The sequence below is a fragment of the Camelina sativa genome, chromosome 1, assembly GCF_000633955.1.
Source record: "Camelina sativa cultivar DH55 chromosome 1, Cs, whole genome shotgun sequence".
Classification (NCBI taxonomy): Eukaryota; Viridiplantae; Streptophyta; class Magnoliopsida; order Brassicales; family Brassicaceae; genus Camelina; species Camelina sativa.
This window is the reverse complement of record NC_025685.1, coordinates 11,162,034-11,184,686: the sequence shown is the minus strand read 5'-3', so window position 1 is coordinate 11,184,686 and position 22,653 is coordinate 11,162,034. Positions and strand designations below refer to the sequence as shown.

The 22,653-nt window shown below is 32.7% G+C and overlaps 5 protein-coding genes across 5 annotated transcripts; 2 read left to right on the top strand and 3 right to left on the bottom strand.

Moving 5' to 3' along the window:
* LOC109124719 (transmembrane emp24 domain-containing protein p24beta3) lies at positions 237-1,753 on the bottom strand. Its single transcript, XM_010513493.2, has 4 exons — positions 1,449-1,753; positions 1,012-1,198; positions 756-863; positions 237-543 (listed from the first exon to the last, which is right to left on the bottom strand). The coding sequence occupies exons 1-4, from the start codon at positions 1,662-1,664 to the stop codon at positions 410-412; spliced, it is 645 nt and encodes a 214-aa protein (XP_010511795.1). The 5' UTR covers positions 1,665-1,753; the 3' UTR covers positions 237-409.
* Positions 4,162-5,233, top strand: LOC104787833 (peptidyl-prolyl cis-trans isomerase CYP19-1-like). The gene has a single exon (XM_010513483.2). The coding sequence runs from the start codon at positions 4,226-4,228 to the stop codon at positions 5,039-5,041; it is 816 nt and encodes a 271-aa protein (XP_010511785.1). The 5' UTR covers positions 4,162-4,225; the 3' UTR covers positions 5,042-5,233.
* LOC104787823 (ADP-ribosylation factor-like protein 5) lies at positions 5,495-7,333 on the bottom strand. The gene is made up of 3 exons (XM_010513473.2): positions 7,183-7,333; positions 6,890-6,971; positions 5,495-6,045 (listed from the first exon to the last, which is right to left on the bottom strand). Exons 1-3 carry the CDS (start codon positions 7,224-7,226, stop codon positions 5,686-5,688), a joined length of 486 nt encoding a protein of 161 aa, XP_010511775.1. The 5' UTR covers positions 7,227-7,333; the 3' UTR covers positions 5,495-5,685.
* LOC104787815 (early light-induced protein 1, chloroplastic-like) lies at positions 15,344-16,710 on the top strand. The gene is made up of 3 exons (XM_010513462.2): positions 15,344-15,612; positions 15,709-15,798; positions 16,235-16,710. The coding sequence occupies exons 1-3, from the start codon at positions 15,469-15,471 to the stop codon at positions 16,577-16,579; spliced, it is 579 nt and encodes a 192-aa protein (XP_010511764.1). The 5' UTR covers positions 15,344-15,468; the 3' UTR covers positions 16,580-16,710.
* Positions 19,843-22,143, bottom strand: LOC104787806 (heat stress transcription factor A-6b-like). Its single transcript, XM_010513451.2, has 2 exons — positions 21,549-22,143; positions 19,843-20,882 (listed from the first exon to the last, which is right to left on the bottom strand). The coding sequence occupies exons 1-2, from the start codon at positions 21,882-21,884 to the stop codon at positions 20,022-20,024; spliced, it is 1,197 nt and encodes a 398-aa protein (XP_010511753.1). The 5' UTR covers positions 21,885-22,143; the 3' UTR covers positions 19,843-20,021.

The following is a 22,653-nucleotide window of genomic DNA, read 5'->3' as shown; positions in this document are numbered from 1 at the left end:
CATTACGACTTTTTCGTTTCTTGGATAGAGAATCATAGAATTATTCGATTTTTTCTTTTCCTCCACGTTTTGCAGATATTTGTATGAAATTGTATATATTATTGTGACTTTCTTTTTTCACTCTTTCACTTTAATGGTCTATGAGGATCTCATAACAAGTTGTGTATGCTAAAACCAAGTTGATGATTGATCAATGAAATCAGAAATAAAGCTAAACAAGTTCTTCTCAAGTAAACTGAAGTCAAAGAAATTTTTAGTAAGAAACCAAAAGAACAAAAAAGGGGTGGTCTTTAGCTATTAAGCTCTTGATAATTAAACTAACACTGTTTACGATTGTGTTTTGAATTGGTTCACCGTTTCGAAAACATATAAAAAGGACATAAAACCTTTGGTGAGGTTTTTGTTATGTTCAAACTCTGTTGTATGCGACCGACTTGCTGAAGAGCTTGCGGATGTAGAGAACCTGAAGTCCACTTGCTGCTGCAAGGAACATGTACTCTCCTACTGTGTAGAATATCACACGCTTTCTCGTGCTCTCATTTGCTGCAAAACAAAAACCATCATTCAGAGCAATGTTAGATTGTAAAGGTTGCATCTTTCGACATTGAAACGTATCTATTTGAGAAACATATTTTCTGCTCCAAATTCACTATATTGTTATACTGCTTCGGATCCAGTTACTTGAGTGGTCGAGGCTGAAACTGAAGAGAGATAAAACAGAAACAGAGAGCATAAGATGACCAGAGAAGACTTACTATGACGGTGACGAGTGTCACGTGCTTTCAAATACTTCTGCTCAGCAACAACAGATTCCAAAGCCTCTCTAAGCTCAGCTATCTTAACATTTACCGGGTCCAAATGTTCTGTTAACCATACAACAAAAAGAGAAGGAACATGGCATCACACATAACAACACAAACTCAATGCCACGAGATATAGAAGAAGAGAATCATCACACAACAAAGCACATTTTTCTCATTGCATCAATGACAACAGGAAATGGGAACGAACCGTCTTTGGCTAGGTCATGCTCATTGGGAATATGACCAACATGAATGTAAAAGGAGACAGTTTCAGGAGTAGAGTAAGGGTTGTGGAAACAAAATTTGTACATCCCACTTCTTGGTGCCTTAAACTCAAACTTATCTCCAGATGTTCCCTTCAATGTTTGTACAATGTTCCCAGCTGGAGACGTCACCTATATGCAAAAACACACAATCCCAATGAATCAACCAACACATTACCCTAACCCAACACAATTGCAAAACCCCAAAACCAATCAAAGATCGAAACTTTCCACAATCCAAATCAAACCCACAATTCTAATCAAACCCTAAATCAATTCCAAGATCAGATCAATTCAAAATTAAGCATCGGATTTATCGAAGGAGCACGCATCGAAAGCTATGAAATTGGGGGAAAAAGGTAATTAAGTAAAGATCTCTAACCGTGAAATCCAAACCAGGATGATCTGAACCCCAGAAGATATCATGATCAACGACGACGAAGTTTCCAGAAACAGTGTCGCCTTCGTAAAGAACGTACTCTTGGACACATTCTTCGTCATTCACCGTTACAGAGAGAGATGAGATTTGATTGATCGAATTCAATAGTATCAGACCGATCAGTACAAATACATGGATCTTCGCTTGTCTTCTCTCCATCTTTTTTCTTCAGAACTTCGATTGAAAATTTTCAGTTTCGGTTTCTCGAGAAAATTCGCCGAGTAGAAGAAGACAGAAGAGAAGATGAGATTGAATTTTATTTGCGTTTTTAGCTGACTAAACCGGACATTTTAACCGGTTTTGAGATTGGTCAACGGTTTTTTAGTCTTTACTAATTAGTATTAATGATTAGTCTAAATTTATGATTTTTTTTTCCTTCTTTTTGGCAGAATAATATAATTGTTTACATTATACAAAAATTATTTTGTTATTTTTTTTTCTTCTGGCCCCTAAAATAGACTTGAGAGATTCTATAATCCAAGACATGACGATTTCGATCAAATGATGAAAAATAATGCTAATCTTTATTAGTCGGACTTAATTTTACAAATTATTATTATTATTATTATTATTATTTTATTTTTTGGGTCAACAATGCCAAAGATTCCCTTTATAAATTCTAATACAATAATTTTTTTCTTCTGGGGAAAAAGTCTAAAGATTCATATTTCCTTTCTTTATCTTTATGTTACCATAGAAAGAAAATAAAAAAAATGAAGCTTTCTAAATCTCATCAGGGTGAGATTGGCAATTAGCTTCGTATGCCATCAAGGCATCAACAATCAGAATGTCAATTTAAGGGAGATTTTGTAAATATGAGAAACTTCTGAAATAGAAGAGACTAGTATTAGATCCGTGCTACGTACGGTAAATTATTTTCTAAACTGAAAATGTTATAATTTTAACAACTAAAATATATTTAAAATGTTATTATTGTTTTATCAAATACCTAAACAAAAAAAAAATGTTGATCTATCTAAACAATCATCACATCACCACAAATTCAAGGGGAAAAAGTCTGTTGCATAAACAAAACCCCTTAATATGTGATGATGCATCTACTCATGTGTTTAATTTAGTGAATTTTGTTAAATTATTTGGAAAATAAGTAATTATCACGTATACTAAAGATAATTTATATAGAAACGATTTGCATTATAGTAACGAACTAACCTTGTTTCACTTTTCCGTTCAAGGTATTGAATTCATGTATCTGAGTCGTATATACATAATACATGTTTCCAGTGAATACCTATAATAGAAAAGAAAACAGATGAAAGAACGATATAAAAACTCTATATAATAATTGTCTAGAAAGAAAAGTGACAATCTTAGATCTTTTGATTTCATCAATAAAATTTGCCACCCTATTTCACGCAGACATAACAGAAGAGTTCTAATATATATGATTGTGCTATTTGGATCTAATGATGTCGTTGTTTTACCTTTACACTCTCATTGACCTTGTTTTGCCGGTGGGTCGATGTTGTTTGTTGTTTGCTTTGGGACTGTATGCATCTGATATAGTCATTGTCGATGGTTCCGTCTGTAGTTTTTGTTCATTAATGCTTCTAATATGAAGAAAGATTGAAGTAAAGATATTTGAGGTGATGGAGGGATCTTGGATGAACCACACTTACCCAATTTCGACAGTAGAGGCGTGGGAGTTTATTCTCGGAGGCGGATTGTTTCGTGTTTCTGTGTAAGCCTAATGTTGATTTGGAAAATAAATTGGAAGTTTTTGTTAAAAAAGAATAGTAATTGATTCTATATATGCAAGTAAATGTTTGAAATTTTAACTGAGAGCGGCTGAGAAAGAGATAGTGAATAGTTTTGCTACTGGATAACTGTTAGGTTTTGTAATAATTATTTAGTTTGGAGAGATTAAGCAGAAAACCGTAGATGTTAGCTTCTTTGATTAATATTGTCCTTTTAATAATTATTTAGTTTGTAGAAATACATAATTAATAATTGATAAATTTAAAATATATTTGTTGATTTTTTCCCAAAAATATGGTTAAATATACGAAATTTTAAAACCATGAGTTGTTAAATTAAGAGCGAATTTTATAATTCTTTCCTTCAAATTAGGAGATGTGTTCTTAGAAAATTTGAATTTGCAGCATGATTAAAGATTCATAGTTTTGATATATTATTAAAAAAACTTTTATTTGAGGCAGTTAAGTTATTTCATATTTTCTTGTTCTGTTAATTATTTAAATTATGAAATAAAAGCCACATGTCACAAATTTATTGGCTAAGTGACTTATGCTTTATATTAAGTTAGAATTTGATGGGCCTTATTTACAGCCCGTTATGAGCAATAATACTAATTATTGAACGATTTGAGTAGACAATTTATCAAACCATTTATGAGTTATGACTTTAAAACCAACAGTTCAACAAAGACCTCCAAAACTTTAGGTCCATCAAATGCTCTCTGGCAAAAAAAAAACAATAAATGCTCTCTACAAAAAAAAACAAGAAAACAAAACATTTAATGCTCTCTACAAAAAAAAACAAGAAAACAAAACATTGAATGCTCGGACCAAGGAAAAAATAGTTAATATGCTCTCTCTCACCAAAATAATAAATACTAAAAAACATTCAATGCTGCCTCCTAATCCTTCTCTTTAAATATGAGACGTTACGGGTTCCTCCCTCTGCAACCCTAAATATCTCCGAATCAATTCATCTTCTTTTCCTTGTTGATTTCTCCGATGACGCAAAGCAGTGTTGATGCACGCCTTGAAGCACTTGAGAAGAGTCATGATAAAGTGATTGCTGACACAAATCGTCGTTTATCCATCATTGAAAATGATCTAGATTGCTTGACTGAGACGGTGTTAGGGTATAATTGCACATGTCCAGCGACGGTCGGGGCATTGAGAGCAACTGCTGTAGGAAATAGCACACAATACATCTCTCCTTATCACTACGTCGTCTCCCCTTATCACTACGTCGTCTCCCCTCATCAGCAAATGGCGGCTTCGGTTAACTCTAACCCTAAGGTTTTCTTCGAATTCACCGTCGGCGGCAGACCAGCTGGTCGGATCGTGATGGAGCTCTACGCTGACACGACGCCAGTAACGGCGGAGAACTTCAGGGTACTCTGTACCGGAGAGAGAGGCATAGGAAAGACTTATGGTAAGCCACTCCACTACAAGGGAACAACCATCGACGGTATTAGACCACGTTTCATGTGGACTGGTGGAAATATCGTTGGCTCGTCCACAGCGGCAGGCGATTCGATTTACGGAGGTGTATTCAGGAACGAGAACTACATCAAGAGGCACGACCGTCCTGGTGTCCTCTCCATGGCCGTCGGTGATCCACACACCAACGCATGTCAATTCCAGATTGTCTTGGAAAAGTTCCCGCTTCTCGATGGTGTGCACGTCGTGTTCGGCCAAGTTATTGAAGGATTCGACGTCATCAGGAGCATTGAAGACGAGGTGTTCAAAACTTTTGACAACATTCCTTCCAAGCCTGTGGTTATCGCAGACTGCGGTCAGCTTTCACAGAGATCCATTTGATCCCTCCTACTACTATGACTAGAAAGTCTATAACTATTGGTGCAGGCCCTGTCTTGTTTTCTTGTTTAATTTTGGTCTGTTTTTTTGTTCTTTATGTCGTTTGCATTTTGAGTTTGGTGTTGTGTTTCTTGTTTGAGTTTGTTCTATCATATTTGTCACTAAGCACCTACTATTCGCTACTACTAGAATATGTTCATGTGATTAGGAGAAAAGTGACTTTGGTATCTGTAGTACCTTCAAAGCTTATATAGGGTTTATGAGCTCGGAAGAATGACCTTAGAAATGAGAGAATCTCACTTTAGCTAGTAAATGTAATGTAGAACATTCTCTAATGCACATTTAACAGACAGTTTTTGATTGCTGTAATTTAGTAAAAAAGGATTCATTTGTGCAGATAAATGAAATCCATTGATATGAACATGTCTCTTAATTTACAAAGAATACAGTGCCAAAAATCCGACACAAAACAAGATTCTTTTCTTTCAGATTTTAATAATTCTGGACACAGTTTCAATGATAGCAACCAAAATAACTGAAGCTTGTTACATAAAAGTCATGAGGATACAGTGTTAAAAGAACAGCTGAAGCAGACAAAAGAAACAAAGAAGAATGAATTCTCTCTCTGATTCAGTTTCTCATTTCCCTTAACTCGTGGCTTTACCGGTAACTTTCTGGGCAATCCAACCGAGCCCATCATACAACCCTTCTCCAGTAACTGCACAACTTGCTTGAATATGCCAATCATGGTTCTTGATACTGTGAAGGTTAAGTGCATCCGTGATCTCAGCAGGAGTCATGGCGTCTTTCAGATCCTGTTTGTTTGCAAACACAAGTATGATCGAGTTTTGAAGATCCTCGTGACCAAGTATCCTGGCGAGCTCATCTTTCATGAAAGAGATTCGAGCTCTGTCTGTGCTATCGATAACCACAATCACAGCATGTGTTCCACGATAGTATGTTGCCCATGAAGTTCTTAGTCTATCTTGCCCACCAAGATCCCAAACCTAAAAGACAACATATCATAAGTAACATCGCATCAAATCTTCAATTTTCCAAAGCATCAAGGAAACGATTGAAAGCTCTATGCGCCAAAGACGTCTGATTTATAAGTCTAGTAACGTTTTTTATTGCATCATTCAGTTTTGGCATACAAGAACACATGCAAAAGGCCATAAAACAGAGATGGTTTCATCTGTGACCATGGCTTTGACAAATGCATAACAGCTAAGCCACGAAGAAATAACAAACAGTCCACCTGATACTAACAAACAAACCAGACTAATACAGCATCTGCACAGATTTGCTATATGAAACCACATAAATCACAAGTATCAACCATATGAAAACGACGTTCAACACTATGAGCTTCTAGATCAATCATGTCAAGACAATAACACAACAAAAGATTGCAAATTCAAGGAAAAGCCATAAGGATTCAAACTTCTATACCTACATCCCAAGATTCAAACCTGAAACAGAACCTAAGAAATATGAAATCATTCAACACTTTGAGCTTCTGACACCTTCAACATCCATTTTACAACAAGAAAAATGCACGCATTCAAGCAAAGAAACATAGTTAGGGACAATAACACAACAAAAGATGGCAAATTTAAGAAACATCCATAAAGTTTCAAACTTCCTATTAACATGTTCCAAGACCAAACCTTGAACAGAACCTAAGAAACATAGACTCCGAGAATCTACAAAACATCGAATAAAAGATTCAAACTTTGGGCTTGTTCGTCAACCAAACGAACAAGCCCTTTATATCTCCATGTCCCAAAGATAAGAACCTAAGAAGCATGGGATTCGAAAAAAATAAAGAAAGAGTCCATCCAGTAGTACCTCGAAGCGGATATTCTTGTAGACAAGCTCTTCAACATTGCTACCAACAGAAGGATGAGGAAACAAGCTCATGAAATTTGTTCTACAAACAGTGAAATCAAGAAAACAAACCCAAGTCAGAATTTTACAAGCAAGTGAATTACAATTCGAATAAGAATTTTACCCTTTTAGCTGTTTTTTTTTTTAAAAATTTTTATTTCGAATCAGATATTTACAGAAATTTGCTACAGGAAACCAAATCATCGAAAGCTAAGAAATTGGGGGAAAAAGGTGATCAAGTAAAGATCTCTAACCGTGAAATCCAAACCAGGATGATCTGAACCCCAGAAGATATCATGATCAACGACGACGAAGTTTCCAGAAACAGTGTCGCCTTCGTAAAGAACGTACTCTTGGACACATTCTTCGTCGTTCACCGTTACAGAGAGAGACGATGATATGATTTTTATTTGCGTTTTTAGCTGACTAAACCGGACATTTAAACCGGTTTTGAGATTGGTCAACGGTTTTTGGTCTTTACTACTTTAAAGAGTCTGAGATTTAAAAAAAAAAGTACTACTTAAATATTATTAAATACTAGATAATAAGCCACCTTACGCCGCGAAAATTGTTTTTAATAGAAATATGATTAGAAACAATTTAAAAGACTTTTAAGATTTCATATCTTGCATTTGCTCATAATTTAGTAGTTTTGACTTAATTATTTTATTTATGTATGCATACATTAATAAATATATGCTATATATTACTTTTACAAAGTATTTTGTTGATATACACTCACACATAATTTGTTTGTTTGTTGATACAAACTCACAAATAATAGCTCATTCATATTATTTTATAGCTAAATTTGTTTTTTATAAAATTATATGAACTTCAATCTAAAGATTTTTTTTTGAAACATCCTAAGGATAACTTCTATCTTTTTTTAAAAAAACGTTTACTCATCAATTTAAATTATAGTGTTAGATTTCATACTAATGGTTTCATATTTCTATGATTTAATAAGATTTTTATTTTAATTCTTTTTTGTACATTTCACTTCATTTAAGTATGAGCTAGTGCTATGTTTCATTATAATTCTATACTCTAACTAAATTTAACTTTCATGAAACATATGATTTTATTATGTCATCTTAAGAACCAAATTCTTTTAACCAATTTCTTTTTGTTTTTGAAAAACATTATAATGATCTTTATATAATTTATATATTAAAATGAATTACAAAAATTTATTCGAGATAACAAAAAATAGCTGACAAATATATAAGAATAAATTATTTCATTAAATATTGCATAATTAAAAAGAAAATAAAACACGCATGAAAATGTTAGAAAATATTCAAATATCAAAAATAAATAATGGAGATAGATCTTTTCAACTTAGTTCTCTTGTTGTGCAATGATTGGAACTGATATTTTAACATCTATATTTTTTATTTTTATAACCATCAAATTTGTTATTTTACATGTGTTATATCATACTTATGAAGAAGTAAGTATAATAAGGCGATAGAAACTAATAAAAATTGAAAATTATGTTAGGTATCTATATCATACATTCTAAAATAAATTTAGAATCAAATTCCTAAAATAATATTTTCATTACTTTTCAACCCATATATAACAATATATTAAAATATTTAAGATACATGAATATAGTAGAAGAGGATGAAAGAATGATTACTTATAAGATGATGGAACTAAAACAGACAACATATATGGATCTTCAAAAAATCAAAAAATCATAAGATACATATCATATAGTCTCTAAAGTTAAAATTAGAATTAAACTTTTACAATGATATTTAATTTGGTTTTCTAACATATACAACAACGATAGGATGAGTATTATGAATACAATATTTAAGATAGAGTGGAAGAGAATGAGAAAATGAGAAAATGAGAGAATGAAAGAATGAGTGTTTATAGGATGAAAAATGATAGGAGTTATAATTAAATAAAAAAAATGTGAGAGTTAATTCTAATTTATTGTTGAATTTTGGGAATGTAGAAGGAGTTACGTTTTTGTAACTATCCATAAATGGAATCACACTAAAGAGAGGTGGTTGACTATCCATATAAGGAGTTATGTTTTAAAAAAAATATATGAATATTTTTGGAGTTACAAAAGAGAAAATTAAAAACAAATAGTGAAGTTTAGAGTTATGAAGGGAAAAATATAAATGGAAATTGTGGAGTTATCAGTTATGTATTGGGTACAATTTATTGACTATTGATTAAATTTGTAAACTTAATCACCATCACATCTAATATCATTATATATCAATTTGTTGTTATGGATTTGTAATTATTATAAATGAGTAAAAAGAAAAAAAGAAAATAATAGTAATTAATGCAAATCAACCAATAAGGAGAGACCAAAACTTTACTTTTATATATATGATTAATGATCAGTCTAAATTTATGATTTTTTTTCTTATTTTTGGCAGAATAATAGAATTGTTTACATTATACAAAAATTATTTTGTTATAGGTTTTTTTTTCTGGCCCCTAATAGACTTGAGAACTTCTATAACCCAAGACATGACGATTTCGATTTGTTTTCGAGTAGAATAATTTGATGATAATATCAACACCTAAATCACAATAAAACTTGAAAAATAATGCTAATATTTATTAGTCGGACTTAATTTTACAAATTCTTATTATTATTATTATTTTATCTTTTGGGTCAGCAATGCCAAAGATCCCCTTATAATTTCTAAGAAATATTTTTTTCCTGGAAAAAAAATCTAAAGATTCATATTTCTCTTTCTTTATGTTACCATAGAAAAAAACAAAACAAAAACTGAGAGAGGGTATTGAACGTGAATTTAGTATGATTTTAATATTTTAGAATTTTGAAAGATTTGATTGATTTTTTAAGAGATTTGATTAGTTTTTAAGATTTTTATATTTAAAATACAAGAAAATAAATGTGATTCTATAAGATTTTGTTATTAAACCGTGGGTGATTTTAAAGTATTTTAGAACACAAAAAAGGAAACTTTTTGTTTATAAAGTATATGTTAATGACAGATCAAAGGCACGACATATGAGAATGATCAACATGATTATTGTGCTAACAATATCAATTGCAAACGAGATCACACTTTGCTATTGAAACAGTATATAATATCACTTAATACAATAGTCTCATAAAATCGTGCAAAGTTATGAAATTTTGAATAATAGTAGATTTTAAGTAAGTTTTATAAATCATTTATTGAATAACAAGATATTGTAAATTTTTTTAAATGATTTTACGGAAATCTAGTTTTCAATATTTTTCTTGATTGTTTGATTTAGATTTTGTTTGAATCTAATATGTGATTCTCATTATTACAGCGAGAATCCAAACTAGGAGAAACCGGAAGCTAGCTATCTGAGCTATAAATCTTGTATATGTTGAAGAATTTTACAATCCCAGTTACTTACCCCATGGAAACAAAGCCAACTAGAGGTATTTTCATGTACCCAAAAAAAATATATGAAGAGCTTTAGGGATGGTGGACATACATATGTCCAGAATACGCACAAGTACCTTGTAAAGTGGTAATGATTGTTTATCTTGTCTGATTGTTTGGTTAATTTATTATCATTATAATTTCTAATACTTGCTCATCATTCTTTTCGGATTTTTTTTATGATAGGTTCCAACTGAACTTGGTTACAATGTTTCCACAACAATGAACATGAACCCAATTCCGCCTAACGATACCATCATCAAAAGAAAACACTAATGGTTGAAGAATGATGACAATTCTTGGAGGTGTCTCATCCAATACATTCCAGAAGAACCACACAAAACAGACGAGATTGTGGTGCTACTTCTAGGGTTTGATCTCCAGTTTGTTTTGATCTTTTTTATTTCTCCCTAGACTCTAGCTACGTCTGATTTATTTATTTTGGGTTTACCATATATATGACTCCAAATGATAAAAACCCTCAAACTTGATTTGGTAATTTAAATTTGTCTGATCCTTCATTTTTCAATTCTGGTTATTCTTTTATTAATTCAAAAGATAAATAATAAATAAAATTATAGAAATTTTTTAAAACACATTAAAAAGCCTATAAACCCATCATTTAGGTTAAGGCAACAAAATTCAAATGCACATGAATAAATTAGAAAAATAAAACACACGTATGGGCTGGGATGGATTCAGCTCAAACTGTTGTGATCAAATCCTCCACCTTGATGTGTCAGTCGATCCTCCTTTAAACAAATCCAAGTTTCCAACTAAAGTTACTAAGCCATCTCTGTACACAAACAAATTCAAAGCCAAAGTCAAAAAGATGACAATGCATGACTTGCACAAAGAAAACTGCTTAAGGTTACATCTCGTAGCGAGTTGGGGAGACAGCTTCCGAGTGAAGCACAAGCCGTACACATACGTGACAAATCTCAAGCATGAACATGAGACAATATGAAAATTATCTCTAAGGCAGTTTGTTTTGAGCTTAACACAAACCTTTTGGGCTGTCTGTTATACGGAGATAACAACGAATTACGAATGATATGATTTGAACTATTTGTCTTCGCGTAAGTACATGTGGCAACCAATAACACAACGCGATAATTTGTAAACAAGGTGTTGCAGCGTTCCACCATTTACCTGGTACAGAACTGGTTCTATGAAACTTGCAATACTAGAATAGGAAATATAAATAAATTACATGAGGGTGACAGATTCGTCAATCAAAATTTTGGCTAAATCATCACTCATATAGTTAAGACTTAAGAGATACAGTGTAGACTCCTTTTTTCTTTATAGGATTTATAAAAGATTACGATATGCCAAGAAGTCGAGCAATAAAAAAACCACAAACAAATGTTGAAATGTACAACTAATATGAGTTTTAAGATTTTCGAGAGATATAAGGAAAATACCGTATGAATATGAACATGATATGGTAAGTTAAAAGGCTTACAGTTATTGACAGGCTCACTCCCGGCCATCTCCATGGTGCGGAGGCACAGATGAATAATCACAGTTGAAAGAAGGAAGCTAATGACCTCTGTATCATTCACCTGGAATGATACACTGGAAAAAATATGCCAATGACCGTAGCAAAAGGAATATAAATTAAATTCTCTACCATATTCAGAAACTAAGCTCGCTTTCACAAAAGTATTCTGGATGGTTACTTTACCTTCACCAATGACACCTATACTAGTAAGCCGCAAACAGTACTCAAAAGGTCTTAGACTTGCTCGTTGTTTTAAGGAAGGGATAAAGGTACAATGGGATGTATATGACTTGTGAATAAGAATGGAGAAGAAGGCGTAACAAAAGAATACATCAGTGGTCATACTTCATAAATGATATTGACCGTTTAAAACATATACAAGAAACAGAGAAACTACCACACACTAGCATTAAAACAGACGAGGATATTCCTGGAATGTAGGTGTATAGCCTAAGCTAGCTAGCCTGTTGAAAAGGACAAAGGGCATTAACATTACCATTCAAAAACAACATCCTCGTTATGCTACGCACTGCATAGTAAGACACCAAGACATAATTCTCAGGCATGCGATGGATACAGCAAACATATGAACGTGAAATCAAGCATCCTACAAAAGAAGTGGAGATCATTCTCCTGAAGAGAGAGAAGAGATTTTATTTTTTATTGCGTTTTAGCTTACTAAACCGGACATTAAAACCGGTTTATGAACCGTGAGATTTTGAGAAATTGTCAACGGCTTTTCGTCTTTATTATTTTAAACTTTAAAGAGTCTGAGATAAAAGGTGCTACATACAGTAGTATTATATTTATATTAATGATTAAGTCTAATTTATAAAGAAATTATAAAAAATGGTCAGAATAATATAACTATTGACATTAATTAAAATTTGATTTTGGTTTGGTTTGGTTCGGTTTATAACACAAGGCATTACGGTTTCAATTCGTTTTGGAGTGGTTCATTTGATGATCACCACCTCAATTAAATCACAAACAATACACGAAAAAATGATGCTAATATATCAGTCTTTACTTGTTACAAACTATTTTCTTCTCTATATTGAGTCAAGTCAACAATCCCAAAGTACTTATAAATTCTAGAAAATAATTTTTTTTTCCGGGAAAAATGTCTAAAGATTCATATTTCCTTTCTTTATCTTACCACTGAAAGAAGAAAAAACAATCAAAGAACTTACAACGATCAAAATGTCAATTACTTTTTTTTCCTATATATAAAAGAGGTATGAATTTTAAAGTTATTGAAATTTAAGAAAAAAAAGAAAAACTAACGGAGCTACGATCGGCCAGCCACAATACATAGAAAGGGACAAAGAGAGAGAGAACAGTCACGGACTCGGAGGGAGGCAAGTGTGGGCCTATTTGAATCCCAACTCAGCTAAGTTCCAAAAGCAAAACAGATGTGTAATGAATGAATTAAAATCTCTTCTAGAAACGAAAGCAATGTTGAGTTTTGTTTTGAGCCACATGTTTGTTTCTTTGGGTTAATGGAGAGAATCTCATTTTACGTGTTTTTAATTTTTAACCAATCCCACCCAGTTGGCCAAAAAAGTGAGAAGAAGCTGGTGACGAAGGAGGAGACCACGTCGATGAGTACTTTGTTCTTTTTTCCTTCAAAAGTTAAATTTTATTTATGCGTGGGGACAATGTAAGCAACGTGGTTCCTTTAAATATCGCAGCTTCTTCTTTTCCACTTTTTCAGCCTACGTGTTTCGTTTTGGACCGGGCAAATGCACGACTCAGTTTAACAAATAAGTTCGGTGTCCAAATATCTTGGAATTATGAGGAGGATCCAAATAAGATAATTAGCATGGTTTGAGTTCCTACTTCATACGCGTATTGAAAAGTGCATAATAATTTTGCACATTTTGATATCGAGGTGATGGCCTAAAAAATATCATTTATTCGTACAACAATTAAGAAAAAAAATCGAAAAAATAGTTCCAAACACTTTTATTTTTAATATTGAAATTAAATATGATACTACTATGTTAAAATACAATATTTAATCGAAAAATTAAAGCTAAGTTAAGATCGTTTTCCGTGTGTTATATTATTTTTCTTATTAAAAGCTCGAGGATCATGAATTAAATTGAAAGTTGTCGAATAATCAAATATTATTGCTATTTAAAACATTAACTTATAATAGCCACCACAATTAAAGTCGGAATAGAAAAATTCGAATTTTGGACTCTTAACTTACATACACGTTGATGAANAAAAACTAACGGAGCTACGATCGGCCAGCCACAATACATAGAAAGGGACAAAGAGAGAGAGAACAGTCACGGACTCGGAGGGAGGCAAGTGTGGGCCTATTTGAATCCCAACTCAGCTAAGTTCCAAAAGCAAAACAGATGTGTAATGAATGAATTAAAATCTCTTCTAGAAACGAAAGCAATGTTGAGTTTTGTTTTGAGCCACATGTTTGTTTCTTTGGGTTAATGGAGAGAATCTCATTTTACGTGTTTTTAATTTTTAACCAATCCCACCCAGTTGGCCAAAAAAGTGAGAAGAAGCTGGTGACGAAGGAGGAGACCACGTCGATGAGTACTTTGTTCTTTTTTCCTTCAAAAGTTAAATTTTATTTATGCGTGGGGACAATGTAAGCAACGTGGTTCCTTTAAATATCGCAGCTTCTTCTTTTCCACTTTTTCAGCCTACGTGTTTCGTTTTGGACCGGGCAAATGCACGACTCAGTTTAACAAATAAGTTCGGTGTCCAAATATCTTGGAATTATGAGGAGGATCCAAATAAGATAATTAGCATGGTTTGAGTTCCTACTTCATACGCGTATTGAAAAGTGCATAATAATTTTGCACATTTTGATATCGAGGTGATGGCCTAAAAAATATCATTTATTCGTACAACAATTAAGAAAAAAAATCGAAAAAATAGTTCCAAACACTTTTATTTTTAATATTGAAATTAAATATGATACTACTATGTTAAAATACAATATTTAATCGAAAAATTAAAGCTAAGTTAAGATCGTTTTCCGTGTGTTATATTATTTTTCTTATTAAAAGCTCGAGGATCATGAATTAAATTGAAAGTTGTCGAATAATCAAATATTATTGCTATTTAAAACATTAACTTATAATAGCCACCACAATTAAAGTCGGAATAGAAAAATTCGAATTTTGGACTCTTAACTTACATACACGTTGATGAATAAAACACAGTTGAGTTGAGACAAAAGAAAAAACTTACACGTTGAACCTTCCAAGTACTAATATCGCTCATGTGTTATGTTTTTGACCGTTGGTTATTTATTAAGTGCGAACAAATTATATTAACTTGTCAAATATTTTTTTTTTTTTTGAAAAAGAAAATACTAAACTTGTCAAATATTGAAAAGGCTAAATAAGTAAATAACAAAAAGAAAGTTCATGAAACAACTCGACCTAATGACCTATCATTTCTGATCACCCCGGTCCTATAAATACATACGTATGATCCTTCATTACTCATATCAAGCTTCTTCTCTCTACTCAAGATCTGCATTAAAGTTAAATAAACGAGTGATAACCACTTAAAGCTACTACAAGTTTCTTCTTTATCTCTAGCTCGCACAAGCATTAGAAATGGCAACAGCTTCGTTCAACATGCAGTCAGTCTTCGCCGGTGGATTGACCACCACTCGCAAGATCAACACCAACAAGCACTTCGCCGGTAGCTTCTCTAACCTCAAGAGGAATTATCCAGTTGGAGTAAGGTGCATGGCTGAGGTACGTTACACAGTCCATCCCCTTTCCTAATCCAATACACATTCATTAACCATATAACTTTGAAATCCTGACCGTCTTATTGTTTGAGTTTTGCAGGGAGAGCCCAAGAAGGAAGACTCTACAGCTACACCCTCTACCTCGGCGTTGCCTAAGTCACCATCGCCTCCTCCTCCTATGAAACCGAAGGTATCATTTTTTTTTTTGAATTACTAAGTATCATTAAATAATATTCTATTAATATTTTCTCCTACCATGTTTATCAATTTTCGAAATTACTCTTTTCTTTTTTCCTTTCCTAATACTAGATATTTTGCCCTTGATTCACATATTGAAAGAAAATTTTCATCAATTAATTAGTATATATAAATCTATAATTATTATTAATTAGCTTTTATTTACCTCTACCTAATAGCCATAAATTTATATAATGTTATTCACATATTTAGTATATATTTAGAACAGAAAAAGTTTTAGTAATAAGTTGTACATAAAAAAAACAATGCTTATACAAAATCTCTTTATTACTTACATACATGCTAAGTAACCTTTATTAGAATATTTTTTATGTTAATAACATATCTAGTGACACTAATAATATTGGTGTGGTGATTGGTGAATATAGGTGAGCACCAAGTTCACGGACTTGCTAGCGTTCAGCGGTCCAGCACCTGAGAGGATCAACGGACGTTTAGCGATGGTTGGATTCGTGGCGGCTTTGGCCGTCGAGCTATCTAAAGGTGAAAACGTTTTGTCTCAGATCTCCGACGGTGGAGTCTCGTGGTTCCTTGGTACTACAGCGATTTTGACACTTGCGTCGCTTGTGCCACTTTTCAAGGGCATAACCGCCGAGTCAAAGTCCAAAGGTATCATGACGTCAGACGCTGAGCTTTGGAACGGGCGGTTCGCTATGCTCGGTTTGGTCGCGTTGGCCTTCACCGAGTTCGTCAAGGGCGGAACCCTCGTGTAAGGGGACAGAATTCGTATTCGGAGGATGTTTTTGCCCATGTATTTCTGTAAAGTTTGTAATATGTGTTAGGTGTGTCTTATAAATATGTACTAGTGACATTTTAAACTTTGGGTTAAAGCACTTCAAAATTAGTGATGTTCACTAAAATCAAAACGTTCAAAAAATTTAGAGATTTTATAACCATACAAAATGTGAAAGAGAAAGAATTTGATATGTGGTCGGCTATCATAATTGCAAACCTAACAAATAACAGTACATGAGTTCGCCAACTATCATCAATTATTGTATTTAATGCTCATTAGTTATATAAAAAACATATATTTACAATTCTTGAAGAAAAACACGTTTAGTATTTGCAGACGAAACAAGTGGGGAAAATGTTTTTGAAATCAACTTGAGTGTGAGGGTGAGCGTGAGCGATCCAATATATAGGATTTGGAAAGGTGGAAAGGCAATAATATATGAACAAATGTGGTGATTCTTACCATTTCTTTAACTGATATGACCATCCTTCAAGCATAACAAATCAAAATAAAAACACGAAATACAAGAAAACTAAACAAACAACTTGCTAGTTTGTCTATCAAGGAATATATTTAAACTGAATGAATCTCATAATCCCAATTTTGAAAGACAACAAGATTTACCAACTCTTATAGTCTTATTCCAACTGAAGAGATCATGGACTCAAAACGTTTATAACTTTTTTGGTATTCTAATACAAGAGATAAATCAAAATAATTATATAATGATCTGACCATGAAGAGAAACATGTAAACAGAAACATATGTATTCTAATTTATCAGGATATCAACAGTAGCACAATGAGTAAAAAACACTTGATAAAAAGGGTAAACAGCACGTAGTGTTTAAAGAGAAACGAGCGTGCGTGAATGTGATCATGTAAAGTAGATGGGCCATATTCAAAAGAATTGGGCCAATAACTTCCATTGGAGATCTCTAATTTCCTAAGTCCACTTCAGAAAATAAATATTTATACGTTTCACGTGAGATGATAAAGAGTTTTTGACATCAGTAGAATTTATAAAGTAATCAAAAGAAGTGTGTGAATCTCTCTGGTGTGGGCAAAATCTAATAAAAAGTTTCTGAAAAAATGTTATCTAGTAGTAATGAAGAAGCTTGAGATGGAGGGGGAGGCAAGAACAGAACACAGCAGAGAGCACGTGCATTCGCAATCTTAATCCAACAGACATAATTTACGTGACTCCCACTTACCAATGTCGTTCGCTTTTTTTGTCCATTCCTTAAATAATCATGAGTCATGACTCATCCATCGATCTTTCCTCTCTTTTTTTTTTTTGGATTTTTAAAGGCTTTGTGAATTTAGATACATGATCTAGTAGTGAATTTGTAATGTAACTAGATTTTGTTCTTTTCAACTATATATTAATTAATTGCCATCTTTTATTAGTATTTTTTGATAATGCGCCGTTCACTGTATCATTTTTCTTTTGCTTAGTGTTTAGGGTTTGTTTAATAAAATAAATTTCTTTTTAGAAAGGTTTTTTTTTGTAAGAATAACGCGTTGGTAAAGAGTTTTTTCTTTTCCAGTGGCATCTAAATAATTAGCATAAGATCAGTATATTAACATGTTATTGGATAAACAACATCCTATATGTTTAATATACGCACAATATCTTTCTATTTTAAAGAAACACAAGTGCTTTCAACAAAAAAAAGTGTATATAGCTTGTCTAGATCCCATTAAGGTGAAAATCTTAAAACATATATTTTATAATTCCTTATTAATTTCTTTGGCTGATTTAGATTTATCATCGAACAGCAATTTTTAATGCAATTGAAATGTTAATGTTATCCTATTTTTATTCCTTACTAAATATATAGTGTTTTTCTATTAACCTCTAAATGTGTTTTGATAATCACCCATAAGGAGAAAAAGTGAAAAACTAAAATTGGATCTGATGATTTACTATTTCGGGAAATATTCAGATAATGATTGTTATGACAAGATCAAAAGCCAGTGGATAGATATTACTCTTAAAAGAAATACTCGTAAAAGCTTGCCCTTTCCGCAACACGAGAAAGAAAGACAAAAAATATTACTCGTAAAAGAAATACTACTACTAAACAAGAAGGTAGAACCCTCGAAGGTGCTTGTAAGATTAGATCCAATCAAGTGTGAAAATGAAAAGTAAATCCTAATATATGTATGATAATGAAAAGTGTTAAAATGAAAAGCTCAAGCCGTGTTTGTTTTTTCAGTCAACAAAACAAAAACAAAAAACATATAAAAACAAACATGGTTCAAGCCGTGTTTCAGGTCTTTTATATTACTCTTTTTTTTTATAAGCCAAGTGACTTAATAAGTGGATAAGAAATTATGAATCAACAAAGGTCTAACCCATCAATTGATTTTTCTTTTCTAAATTACTAGAGCAACAGGATTTAAGTTTTTGTGGGAAGTCTTAAAATGTTGGTGTCACCCACTAGGTCCACCACAATATAGCTGACCGGTACGGTTATCCATTTAATCTAATACTAATAGAATGCAATGATGCAATTGCAAACCAGTAAATTTATATCGTCTACACTCTACACTACAAAAATATTGGTTTTAGAACTTTGACATTGGGTTTATAAAGTTACTCACCAATTTTTAATTTTAATTTTTGAGCCATACTAATTCAAACTTTAGGCATCATTTAAAAGTCATATGATACCTAACAATAATCTACAAGTTCATTTTAGTTTCATGTTAGTTATTATACAGTGAATTTCATGTAGTTTTAACAACGAACTTGCGTACACAATCTCACACTAATGCTTTAAGCAATATATGTAGATTAACATAGTGTGTGAAGAAGTTGGGGTATAAAACTATAGTGTTTTAAACTACCGCAAAAGAGGTTATTATGGAATATGGATGTTAAGGCACCAGAATCACGGTGTTCTATGAGGAATCTCTTGATCACGAAATCGATGTGATTCGACAAGGATTCAATCAAACGAATATACTATTGATCAACTATAGAGCAGCTTCCAATCGAGTGGGCAGATACTGCTTGGAGAAACATGCGATTATCGATTCTAGAGTCTCAACTTGACAACAGTACGTATTGCAAGTTGATTTGCCAACCTTGCAAAACAATTTACTATTAAAAAAAAACTGGGATATTGAGTTAATAAAAAAAACAGATAATACATGAACTTAAGATAGTTTTGTATCACCGTTCCTATATATAATAATTATTTTTATGGTTATATTATTATAAAAATAAAATAAAAAAAAAACAATTTTATTTCCAAAAAAATAAGTTAATGAAACAAGCTGAAAAGGATTTTAGCCCCCAAACTCAATTAGTTAGTCGTAGACTCACTTAATTGAAACAAAACCGAATTACTAATAGGAATCAAGTTGATTCAAATTAATGCTTAAAGTAGTCTTCATTTCAGTTTCTTCCTAACTAATGTGTGAGTTAGAACCCAAATAACCAAGTTGCTCAATTAACACATCAACATTTTCTTGATCTCCTTCAAAATCAAAATTTTGACCTTCATTTAACAAATCTTCCCAAAAGCCTTCACCATAAATCTCCATTTTCTCCTTTTGGTACCCTCGTTGTTGACCTTCTTCTTCCTCTTCATTTCCTTTTCCCACATTCAAGAATTCTTCCCTAGTGGAATGATCTCCAAGTCCTTGAATGTGCATAGCAAGTGTGTCCAACTCCGACATCTCGAATTGAGACATGTTTCCATATGTTTCTTGATTCATATCAACAAACGCCGAGGTTGAGGCTGCAGCATTGTTACCATAACCACTTTCATCATCATAGTCTCCCACATTAACCACATTTCTTTTCCCTTGATCGATCGGTCTTTGTCTCTTCTTGCTGATCGCTTCTTCGATCTCCTTCCTCTTCTCCTTCTGCTCGACAAGCTGCTGAATAAAATCCGGATTTTGCATTGCGCGGGCGAGGAAACTCATCATTTGTTGCTGTTTTGATTCCGTCTTCTTGAGCTTCTCTTCAATCGTTGTGAGATACATCTTGGTGCTTTGCTGTTGCTGTCTCAGTCTCACTAGCTCCATCATCAGAACTTGTTTGTCTCGCTTTAGGCTATCCATCTCTCCATCTAGACCATACCTACCGACTTCTATGCAACAATTGTCTAGTGATTGTTGCTCAGAACCTTGAGGTTGTTGCAGCTGATTACTATTGTTACTTGTTTTCCTTCTCCTTATGTTCTTGAGGAGATGCTTTTGCCCTCTAAGAAACCCTTCATTTGCAAACTCCCATCGATCCGGATTTACTTTTCTGAAACCCTATATACATAATTTTATGATTAGATTCAACTCCAAACTAGTCTTTATCAACTTTTCTTATATCAAAAAAGGCCAAAAAATATCATCGACTCTAACCAATCTCATTCTCTATCTTTTGTATTTTATGCAACTAGAGATTTCGGGAGTTTTGACATCTTAGAGAGATAAACATTTTAGTTGCATTATCATATCAATGAATGTTGTAGAGAATTTTTTTGGAAATCTCTAACAAACGTTGTGAACATTTGTATAAACACCGTTTCAAAAATTTCAAGAGATCTCTAGAAACAAAAAAGACACACAAGTGGGGCTGTAAAATATTATAAGTCTCAAGATTTTTCGGAGAACAGTATCCCCACTTGCATTTATATATACAAACTCACGAATGCTTCAAGCAATCATATATATTATAATTACACTAATTAACCACTCTGATATCAAAACAACCAATCAAAAGCCAAGTCTCAAGAACTCGATTTTTTTTTTTACTGCACCATATGGAAAAGTCCATTTCAGAAATCAAATCTTTGACCCAATAGTTATAGCTAGTCACGAATTTTTGTGTGAATTAGTAGATAGATCTCCTCAGATTCGTGAGAATCACACAAAAATATACCAAAAAAAAAAAAAAATTATATATAGGTATATGTAGAGATTAGGACTTACATAAGTGTTGAGCTGGCGGACAAAGCTAGAGAAGTTATTGTGTTTGAAGAATCTTGGGAGGAGAGTGACGGAAAAGGCTTGTGGATCCCAGACAATGAAACTGTTATTGGATTTGCTCCAAGACACAACATGATTGGTTCTTGAATCTTCAACTAAGTCATATGTCTTTGTCAGAAATGGAGGTGGCCCTGATTCATGGAGACCTTCTATTGGTTGTGGATAGCATAATGTTGTTGGATCATATGGGGCTGTTTCAGCCATGGAGGATGGAGGTGATGGAGAATCACTAAATCCAGTTGGAAACTCCTCTTTAATGAATCTAAATGAAGGATCCATGGTAATATGGTATGGTTCAAATCAAACAATGTTTAGATCTTTTGATGTGGGTTTAATTTTTATTAGCTTGCAATAGAAGAAAATTGTGAATTGGATTAGAGAGAAGTAAATATTGAAAAGGGGATGCAAGAAAATTTGCAGAGAGGGAGGGATAGAGAGATTGTGTTTGGAGTTTTGGGGTGTGAAGATGAAGTATATATGGAGAAGATAGGAGAGGTGAGAGAGGGAGGGAGACAGAGGGAGAGACAAGGAAGCAAACAAGTTTGTATTATATTGCATTTGATGATGGATTCCTTCCTCTTTTGTATACTTTTTTATAATATTTTAATTTTTCCCTTTTTTCTTTTACTATTAGAAATATAATTGTTGTTTTTTGTTTATATATATAAAAAAATTGCACTTTGTGTTGTTGGCATCTAGATAGTTTGACATGTTGGAGCTAAAAGCAAATCCTGAGATATTTTCCACTCCCCAATGAGTCACTATTTGTATTTTTCTAAGCAAAATAGACAAGAATTTGTTTAATAGCTTTTAATAAAGATCTATTCGTGTTGTCTTGTGATTGGGCTATATTAAGTATTGTGCATGTATTTACACCCGTCAAGATCCTTTCAAATTTTACACAAATATATCCTTTTCACGAAAATCATTGAAAAGCGACAATAAATATGTACAAAAAGTTTTTCTTTTCTTTTTCTGTAGACTCTATTTGTTATGATTTATTTGTTGTTGTTAGATTTGAATGAATATTTGCTACTATAATTTCCCT

Coding starts and splice junctions, on each gene's coding strand:
- LOC109124719 (XM_010513493.2), bottom strand. CDS start 1,664: ATGGAGAGAAGACAAGCGAAGATCCATGTATTTGTACTGATCGGTCTG. Junction 1,199..1,448: donor ATCCTGGTTTGGATTTCACG/GTTAGAGATCTT, acceptor TTTTGCATATAG/GTGACGTCTCCAGCTGGGAA. Junction 544..755: donor TGACACTCGTCACCGTCATA/GTAAGTCTTCTC, acceptor TTTGTTTTGCAG/CAAATGAGAGCACGAGAAAG.
- LOC104787833 (XM_010513483.2), top strand. CDS start 4,226: ATGACGCAAAGCAGTGTTGATGCACGCCTTGAAGCACTTGAGAAGAGT.
- LOC104787823 (XM_010513473.2), bottom strand. CDS start 7,226: ATGATATCTTCTGGGGTTCAGATCATCCTGGTTTGGATTTCACG. Junction 6,972..7,182: donor ATCCTGGTTTGGATTTCACG/GTTAGAGATCTT, acceptor CACTGTTTGTAG/AACAAATTTCATGAGCTTGT. Junction 6,046..6,889: donor ACAAGAATATCCGCTTCGAG/GTACTACTGGAT, acceptor GTTGTCTTTTAG/GTTTGGGATCTTGGTGGGCA.
- LOC104787815 (XM_010513462.2), top strand. CDS start 15,469: ATGGCAACAGCTTCGTTCAACATGCAGTCAGTCTTCGCCGGTGGATTG. Junction 15,613..15,708: donor GAGTAAGGTGCATGGCTGAG/GTACGTTACACA, acceptor TGAGTTTTGCAG/GGAGAGCCCAAGAAGGAAGA. Junction 15,799..16,234: donor CTCCTCCTATGAAACCGAAG/GTATCATTTTTT, acceptor TGGTGAATATAG/GTGAGCACCAAGTTCACGGA.
- LOC104787806 (XM_010513451.2), bottom strand. CDS start 21,884: ATGGATCCTTCATTTAGATTCATTAAAGAGGAGTTTCCAACTGGATTT. Junction 20,883..21,548: donor TCCGCCAGCTCAACACTTAT/GTAAGTCCTAAT, acceptor TTATGTATATAG/GGTTTCAGAAAAGTAAATCC.